At 37.7% G+C, this 9,569-nt stretch overlaps 1 protein-coding gene across 2 annotated transcripts; it reads right to left on the reverse strand.

Moving 5' to 3' along the window:
- Positions 1–537: 537 nt before the first annotated feature.
- Positions 538–6,826, reverse strand: lrrc59 (leucine rich repeat containing 59). 2 transcript variants are annotated; one of them, XM_053340783.1, is made up of 8 exons: positions 6,726–6,826; positions 6,483–6,606; positions 5,817–5,876; positions 4,576–4,734; positions 3,617–3,721; positions 3,457–3,529; positions 2,208–2,399; positions 538–1,824 (listed from the first exon to the last, which is right to left on the reverse strand). In XM_053340783.1, the coding sequence occupies exons 2-8, from the start codon at positions 6,582–6,584 to the stop codon at positions 1,541–1,543; spliced, it is 975 nt and encodes a 324-aa protein (XP_053196758.1). In that variant the 5' UTR covers positions 6,585–6,606; positions 6,726–6,826; the 3' UTR covers positions 538–1,540. The 2 variants fall into 2 exon arrangements, with proteins under 2 accessions (XP_053196758.1, XP_053196759.1); XM_053340784.1 differs by having other exon boundaries at positions 6,483–6,593; positions 6,726–6,735.
- Positions 6,827–9,569: the final 2,743 nt, after the last annotated feature.

Consider the following 9,569-nt stretch of genomic DNA (forward strand, 5'->3'; position numbering starts at 1 on the left):
GAGCATAGACAAAGCTGTACAAGAACCAGTGCAGCAGACTGTAAAGGCAGATTTCTTGCATGAAAACGTCTTGGCAGATGAAAATAAGTTCAAAAGTCACCAGCTAAACTGAAAAAAAAAAGCCATTTCAGACTTAGGGCCCTTATTCACCAGAGTATTTGGAGTTAAATCTTATAACTATTACAGTGTTTAAATGACAATATCAATAAGATCTCCTTGACAACAAAACATAAAAACTCAAATTATTTATGTAAAACATGCTGTTTGTGTTTTTGCATTTCCCCCCCCCCATCTTCTATGTGTCCACTGGTTTCTATTCATGGCTTCAAAATCAATTAGCAGACTTGTTAAATCTTCATTATTGTCAAAGTTGCATTATGACTGTCTGGTAATGTATCTTGTACACTGCATTTCCCTCTAACTACAAATTAAAACAGAAATAATTTAATGTTCCAGTGACGTCCAGCACGTTTCAAGAGTATAACTGATGTTCAGAAATAAATGGAAACCAATGACTGTAGGAGGAGAAATACATGAAATGTTAACAGCACAAAGTGTAACATGTGCAAATCCTTGGCATGATCCTTTAAAACTTTTAGTACAGTTAGTACAGCTGGAGTTTGCATGTTTGAGCCCAGCTGATTATTTTAGGCCAAAACAGAATATTAGTAGTTTATATTAGTAACGATATATTAGCCGTTATTTTTTACTTTACTTTTTGAATTAATTTATTTCAGAGTTTAGAGGATTTTTGCTGAGGGGTATGTTTTATCTTTGACTGTTTAATGATTACTTTGTATTTAAGTTATCTTAAAACTTCTCTTAGACATCTCTGTACTGCAGTTTCTTGTCATTTACATACAATGAAAATCTGTGATGTAACAGTTGGGCTCTAGTTTGCATGCTATATCTGTGTGTGTGTGTGTGTATGTGTATGTGTGTGTGTGTGTGTGTGTGTGTGTGTGTGAGATTTAGCTGGTTTGACTGTTATAAGACTTGAAAGACGAAGGAGGCATTCATTCACACAGCCTTCACTGCACATGCTCAGACTGCCACGTCTCACACTGGCTGATGCACAACTCTTGACTGGCAGTGAACACGTGACTCGACGCTCCAGTGCAGCACAGACAGGGCCACCTGACATTTCACTGCATCTCTCAAATCAACCCGAGGTCCGTGTGATGCACCGAGCTGCACAACAGCCTGGCTGCTGCGCAAAGTGCAAAACATGGTCGCCAGGCTTTTAAGACGATGACTTTTTAAAAAACAGGCTGTAGTACAAAGAGGGTACAAGAGCGACAACAATTCCATAGGAATTTAAGTTTTTTTTTTTGTTTTTTTTTTTTTACACATCTGTCCATCCTCCATCTATCTGTACAAACTCTTCACCTCCCAGCACCACAAACAGGGCGAGGGGAAGCAGGGTTACTCATCTTAATGAAAATCATGATTTCAGCATTTAAAAAAAAAAAAACTCCCAGTATTTACAGATTGGAGTGAAAATCTGAAGCTCTGGGTATCGATGGAGGCAGATGAGTATTTAGTTCTTAGACGCTTGCGTGGATTCAAGAAACTCCTTCGCTGCAGTCGACAGATTTTGCACCAGCTGTCTGACCACACCCTCCTGCACTCTGGCCCAGGATAGGCCGTCGTCTACGGCGGCGTTGATTGGCACACACAGGGCTTCCTTCTGCAGGTCGGTCAGCCGGCAGGCAGCGGCGACTCCGGCCAATCCCAGCAGCAGCAGCAAGAGGAGCTTGAACATCAGGCCAATCAGAGAACGTCGAGGTGTCGGCGCCGATTTCACAGCTGCCTTTTTATCTGCTGAAATGAGACAAAGTGATATTAGAACGACAATTCCTTTAAAAAGTTGTATTCTTGAAGGAGTGCACGTGGAATTTCGCCTGTTTTGGTGCATTAACTACAATTCAAGTACATCATGAAGGTGCTGAGAAAGAAGATTCAACATCCAATATTTAAGAATCAACTGCCAAACATCAACCTTGTCATTTGTGATGCTTCTAAGAAGCTGATTCTCAAATCTCAGATGGTGAATCATCTTTAAAATGCAACCAAGACTAATAAATCCTCATAAATACCACATACACAGAACAGCATCACCTTTAGTTTAAAAAAATATTTACAACCAAAAATAACTCGTGAATAAAGCTGATTTTCTGGAGATGAGACCTGAGATCTGCACCCACCTGCTGCCTGCCCATTCTTTTTCTTCTTCTCCTCGTTCCTCTTCTTCTGTTGCTCCTGTGCAGCCAAAGCCGCCTTTTGAGCGTTGTACTCTTTCCTCCTCTTGTCCTTCTCCTCCGCCTTCTCCCGTTTCCGAGCCTCCTTCTCTCTGGCCTCCCGCTCCCTTTGTTTCGCCTCCCTCTTCTTCTCCAGCTCTGATTGAGAAAAAGATCAGCAGAAAACCAGAATGTTAATTTAATTTCCATGTAGGTGCGCTGCTGATTTCATCTTCAGCTCCAAACTTCATTAGATAAAACTCCCGAGACCAGAAAAGCACTTTACTTTTCCGTCTTAACCTACTTACCGTGTGATCAGCTGGAGAAACAAAATTAATCTTTGAACGAGATACGGGAGGAAATTCAGAAGGAAGTTTAATTTGTATACAGGAAGTGTGAGTCTAGACTAACTAATAAATCTTAACTTTCAGCTTTATTTCAGAGTGTAATTGAAGTCTTTCTTCAGACTATAGTGGTTTGAATGTGTGTACTTTAGCTGAAGCTGATAAGAGATATGACGGATCAAGTGGTTATTAGGTTATTTGTCTTTTTGGCACGAAATTCCTACTACTTAAAACTTCATTTTTGCATGAAACAAGGATTTTGACCCTCTATTGCTTACATTAAAACTGCTTGAAGAAATGATTTCTTTGCAGTCAGTGTGGGCAGGAAGAGCAATTACAACAACCAGTGACTGTTTCTTTGTTGATATGGGCGTGTCAGTAATATTTTCAGATAAAACAAAGCCTTCCTCGCCTTATCTGCAGGGCGCTGGCACCCCTGGGTTATGACTATTTTCAGGTGTGTAGTAATTTCACATTTTAATCAACAGGGCGTGTGGTGTGCTCCTAATGCTCTCCTAAAAGACTACTGTGAAAAAACGTACAGAAAAATGTACATTCATTGCTGGACAAGGTGGAAGATACACAGTACAGAGAGATGTGATACTGGAGTTTTCTACAGTTTAATGTGAAATATGTTTTTCTAGCAAACCATTTTTATCATTTTATAAAATAAGCCAAAGTTCTAAAATGTATACATTTGTCAAAACTCACAATTTACTTAATTTACTTAAATCAGAAACAATATGATCTGTAAGACAGTGATGCCACTTTTCATTACTCTGAACTCTATGAACACATTTCTGTCAGTACCCAAAAAGTACTATCACTCTCTTCCTTTGAAGCTCAAATTCAATGATTTCTTGATGACTCACCTTTTTCCCTCAAAAGCCTTTTCTCTCGTGTGCGATCAACCTCCACCTGAATTTCTCTCATGTGTTGCAGAACCTGAAAGAAACTTATCATCAGTTTTCCACAATTGACACTGAGAAGCAAACTGTACTAATTTAGTCATTGTTGGTCTCTCTTTCTCACCTTGGAGGAGCACTGTTTGCACTGCTTCTCATCCAGACAGTCTCCCGCAGCTTTGGCCAAGCCGGCCTCCAGCGGGTTATCCTTTAGATCCAGCCACTTCAGACTCTGACAACAAACACACGCACAAGCAAAGTTAGATAAATAGTGTCAAGAAATCAAAAAGAAGACAGCGAAGCAACCAAACACATTATCTAAGTAAGGACATGATGTCTTATTTCATTTCAGTGTGCACTAATACACATTTTAAAATTGTAAAGTACTAAAGTTAGTCTGAATCTTAACACAAATCAAAGTACACATTTTTACCATTAAAGGAATAGTTAAACGTTTTGGGAATACTTCAGTTTTCTTGCAGAGAGTTAGATGAGAAGATGGAGACCACTCTAATGTCTATATACCAAATGTAATGTTACACCAGCAGCTGGTTAGCTTAGCTTAGCATGAAGACTGGAAACAGGGAGAAGCTGCTAGCCTGGCCCTGTCCAATAAATGTCTAAAAATCTTCATTTCTGTACATACTGAACACATATTTAAAGTTACTAAGACTAGGTTTATCTCTGTTTACAGGTTTTGTGCTAAGCTAAGCTAATCAGCTTCTGGCTCTAAATGTTCATATCTAGCTGGTAGATATCAGAGTGGTATCAATCTTCTCATCTAAATCTCTGCAAGAAAGCAAATAACTCCAAAATGTCCTTTAAAAACCAATGAGAACAAGAGCTTCTGTCTTTGTTCTTTATAACTTCTTGTCTCCTTCGCTCTTTCCTTTTAGTCAGACAGCCAAAAAGTTAAAATATATACACTGTGATGGGTGACCTCTAAGAAAACAGACAACAGCATCTTATGTTAGAAGAGGATTATAAATCAGAACAGCTGGATTTTTTAAAAACTGCACATCTTTAGTCTTGATATTATACGTCACTTTTTCCAGCTCCATGATTAGTTTTGCGTCTGCGACTCACCCGGAGCTGAGAGAAGCTGACGGGCAGCGTAGTCAGCTTGTTGTTGTACAGGTCCAGATGTTGAAGGTTGACCAGATTCCCCAGGTCGTCTGGCAGACTGGTCAGCTGGTTTTTACTCAGATCCACCTTGATCAAGTGGGTCAGGTTGCAAAACTCCGGCTGCGTGAAAGAAACCCGGCAGGAGGACAGAAGAAGATTAGTCTAACTTTTTTTCAGTGTGTTCAACACAGAGACAACGCTGGAAAGTCTGCAGGTGAGTTTAATGTTGATACAATAAGCAGAAAGCAGCACAAGTGATACATAAATAAATGATGCAAAACTGTAGCTTCTATAGTTTTGTTCGAGACTGTGTGGAAGACTTAATACACTTAATGTTAATCTTTACTTTTAACTGCTTCAATCTGTGCCAACAATCAAAAATAAGAAGGCAAAATTATATCTTTTAATGCCAAACTGTTTTAACAACGTTTTAAGGAAATCACTCAGACTCAATAATTTATTTATGATCCAGTAAAACATTCATTACTGAGTGGTTTCTGCCTTAATGGATCAAACCTCAAATAAATCCTATAATAGTTGAAACATTACACTAACCTTCCCAAATACATAATAATGATTTAATTATTCCCCTTGTTCATACTGAACACTAGAAGACCCCTTCAGTAACCCTAACCCTAACCCTAACCCTAACCCTAACCCTAACCCTCCTACATGTAAGTGATGGGAGCCTCATCCGTGCAAAAATGTATTTAAAGGTTTGTCTGAAGCTAATATGAAGCTTCAATTGTCCAAATGAGTCAAATCAAATAGATATCTTTCAACATTTATAGTCTTTTTAGTGCCAAAGTCCCTCTTTTTGTTACATTGAGAGGGAGTTTGATGCTTAAAAGACTGTAAATGTGGCAGATATTCACTTGATATGACTAACTCAGACTGATGAAGCCTCATATTAGCTTCACATCTACTTTTAAATGAATTTTTTTGCACAAAATGTGGATTTTGTCCGCCATCACTTACACTGAAAGCACATTTGAATGAGCTCTTTTAATAGTCATGTATGAACAGGAGGAATGATTACAGCATGGAAAACATCTTCCAGCATTCATATGGATACCTCACTGCTACCTTTTAAGTGTTTCAAAATGAACAGTCTACATTAATATAGCGGGTTGACATTTTTTGTAATTTAATAAAAATGAATTGTGTGGTTTAGTTCGGGATTTGTGTCTGTTTGTACTTACAGGGAGGGAGGTGATGTTGTTGCAAGACAAGTCTAACACAGTTGCTTTAGGGAATAAAGCCTGTTGGGGATAAATTAAGAGTTTATTATGAAAAATAGAAAATAAAAAGTTGTGATATTTAAACCACCATTTTAACAGAGAAACAAGCTGACATGAAACTATAACATGGCAGCTTTATGTTAACCCTTTGTAGGCCACACTAATAAAATGCTATTAAACACTTTTTTTGCTTTTCCTACGCCATGACAACATAAAACATGGATTTTTTTTCTCTCATTGACCCTACATTTTGTTTTACAGACCTCATTCTGTCCATGTACAAGATGAAAAAATGAAACTCAACTTCAAAAATGTGTCCAGCAGGATCTCTTATGTCAGCAGTGAATTGTGTTATTCTTTGTTTATACACTAGCACAACCTGTATCTAACAACCATAACTCAATCTGATGGTCTGTCTGTACATTGCATACCTCATACAAGTGGTAAAGATTGCCCAAAAAGTTTTAAGTGAACTAGGTTTTGTTTTTGATCAGATATCATGACACAAAGTGACCTCTACCAAATGGTTGAGCAAACCTACAAAGGGTTAAAGCACACTGATGTAATGTTTTAATGTTTTAACCTCACAACATAATAACACACAGACTGAGACACAGAGCAACTCACCAGCTCTCTGATTGGCACCTCAGACAGGTTGCACAAGCTCAGGTCCATTTCATTACCGCTGATTTTATCCTTCAGGTTCAACACTTTGCTGCTTTTACTCATGTTTGATATCTGTGGGGGGAAACTGTAAGAAAGCACACAGTAAAGTCCACATGACAAATAAATACACATCACATAAAAAGCTAATTTATACATTTTTTAAAACCCATTTTTAAAAAAACACTTTCCACATTATCTGCTCACCTGTTTTACGAAGCGGTAGAAAACGAGTAGTCCAACTTGTAAATATGAGTAAAGTTAGTGGGAAGGCTGAGAAATGTTGGTGAGTCTTGTGTGTGTTTTTTTGGCAGCAGTGACTGCATGAATGAAAATCCACGTCACTGATTGAGCGTCGGAGTCGAGGCTTTGGAGGGAAGAGCGCCCCCTGCATCGCGGGAGGAGGTACTGCACCCTTCAACCACTTGGCCCATTATACAAGACAGAAGTAGTAATTAATGAAGAGCTGTGTTTTCGTTTTAGTTTTTCAGGCATTAGGAGGAAAGCCTTGATTAGTAGAATCTGTAAAGGATGAAATAATGCCTGACACTGAGGTCAAATGAGCTGACCCGTTATCTCAAGAACTAAAACTAAGCTGATTATATCTGCAATTCAGTAGTTGTAGTTAGTTTTGCATTGTTCATTGTAGTTTTTATTTTGTTTTCTTTCTTTTTTTAAATTTATTTCAGTTAACTAAATTCTTTTTTCAGTTAGTTTTAATTTTAGTTAACCCTGCCACACACAGCTCTTCATTAATTATTACTTCTGTCTTTATTATCAAATCCAAATTTAACTTTTTTTTTCTTCTAGTATCTCAGTGGTCAACGACTGATTTCTAACCAGAGGTTTATATACCCCAAGGTATGTGTATGTGTAATGAAAAACAACACATTTTAAGGGTGAGGTCCTGGTGACTTCGTGGTTAAAACATATTTAATAAACTATACTCCCACCAGTTTCATTCCAGCTGGAGACGTGCAATTATCAGGATATCTTAAACCCTCTGAATTTGATCAAAAACAATAAACTGTGCTCTATGATCTGACCTGTTAAAAACTGCTGAGAGCCTTTACGGACATAACTGGGGTGGTCATAGAATTGACATGTTTTAATTTCTGCCATTTTTTAAAATCAAATCATTTCAATTAAAGGTATAGAAGATCCCTTTAGGTTATGAAAACCCCACAAAAGTTTAGATTTTTACTGTTTATTTCTGCATGACAAAGACTACTTTATGTTTTCACAACAAAATTACAGAACTGTTGTTTCATGAGATTAATATCACAATGTGATCAAATACAGATGTAAATGTAGATCTTGAAGAACACCACATGCGAGAACAGGAAATGATTCAACTCATATAAAAACACATTTACACGTCTTCTGAAAATGATCCTGTGACCCATGCAGCCTCATACATTAACCACATTATACTTCTACCTGTTTGCTTACACTTACATGCTTCCTTTTTGGTACATTTAGATCATGTATTTGGCGGATTGATTGAACAATAGGACTGTGATATTACATACGGAATACATAATAAATCTACTACTTAATGATATATTACTACAACCTCAAAATACAACCAGTGTCACAGACTAATACTGAGTACATGTGAAACATGCACGCAACAATACTGATCAATATAATAATATGGTATATTTGAGTTCTGATTACCTTAAAGGTTGACAATTTTCTCTTAAAGAGCAAATATCATGCATATTTATGGGTCTATGCTGGGGCTCTGCTTGAATATCTTGGGATGAATTGCACTTTGAAAACTCCTTATTTGAGTCTTCCTGGCACTTTTGCAGCCCCTTAGTTCAGCCTCTGTCTGGCTATTTTAAAATTCCTGTCTCTTTAAGACCCCGATCTCATTGACCCTTGCTAGGACTAATAAAGAGGAACATAACTCAATCATATGTTTCATTATTTTGCTGTTGTTTTTTATGTAGTATACCATTTGGAAAATATAAACACTAAAAACACACAGGAAGCTATCAAGTAGAAAATGAAAAAAACTTTGTTGATTGTCTTAGTCTTTCTGGTCCAGTAGCCAGGCTTCACCTCTTCCTTCTTGCTGTCATGGAGCAGAGCCAGTGTTTTCATCACCTCCCTTAGATCATCTGAGAGCTTTTCAGCGCCATGTGTCTCCTCCGTCAGTTGGCTGCTGCTACCCTGCAGAAATGGTTAAGGTGACAGTGGTTATGATATGTAGCACAACAAACTAGCGAAGCTCTGTCTACCACACACAGAACAGCTCTCTCCGCAGACTGAAAACATCACTGCTGATATTAGTTTTTGGAGCAGTTTCTATACAAACTAACATGCCCATACCCTTCATGGTGGAGAAATATGTCACCCAGTGCAATGGTGTGGATCACACATGTGCTTTTCAGAGTTTTTGGTGAACAACAAAGGTCTCCAGCATGGCAAGATATATCAGACTTTTCATACACACAATACTTGTAAGTAGATCAATTCATTTATTTAAGTACAGTACACCCTGGACATGTCTTCTGTGTTGCATATCAGCTGTTTTTCTTTAAATTTAACCATTTGCTTGTGTTTTATGTAGGGTAGTGTTTCTTTATGACACATATTCATAAAATGGTGAATGGGTTTTCTTAATATGAATTCATTTATTAGCATTTTTTCCCCCTAACTTTCATGCATACATTGCCAAAATGTGAAGATGTTTGCAAGTTTGTGTTTTTTGTCTATATGCATGTTTTCAATGTTGAATGCGCCTAGCTCTCTCGGCCACCATAGTATCGGAGTATAAAACTCGGAGATGGAAATTACCCTGAGAAAGTGTGGGTTTTTTTCTAACCAGTCCTTTAAAGTGCAACATAATCCAAACCTTCAGCAGTTCAGATGGAGTTTCATCCGCAGACGCATCAGAGATGCATGCAAGAGTCCATTTCTTCTTCTCTGAAAGGACATATTTAGAGCATATTCAGTATTATTGGTTTGTATTATACATTGTAAATGTGCCTGTTCCAATGCATTCAGAAAATGATAGGCACAATAAGGTTTAGAGAAATG

This window comes from Scomber japonicus, chromosome 20 (assembly GCF_027409825.1).
Source record: "Scomber japonicus isolate fScoJap1 chromosome 20, fScoJap1.pri, whole genome shotgun sequence".
Lineage (NCBI taxonomy): Eukaryota > Metazoa > Chordata > Actinopteri > Scombriformes > Scombridae > Scomber > Scomber japonicus.

What these genes read in the sequence shown, in the direction of transcription:
- lrrc59 (XM_053340783.1), bottom strand. Translation starts at nt 6,584, where the DNA reads ATGAGTAAAAGCAGCAAAGTGTTGAACCTGAAGGATAAAATCAGCGGT. An exon ending in ACAACATCACCTCCCTCCCT is followed by an intron (nt 4,735 to 5,816) that starts GTAAGTACAAAC and finishes TCTTTCACGCAG; the next exon opens with CCGGAGTTTTGCAACCTGAC. An exon ending in AAAGAATGGGCAGGCAGCAG is followed by an intron (nt 1,825 to 2,207) that starts GTGGGTGCAGAT and finishes GTCTCATTTCAG; the next exon opens with CAGATAAAAAGGCAGCTGTG.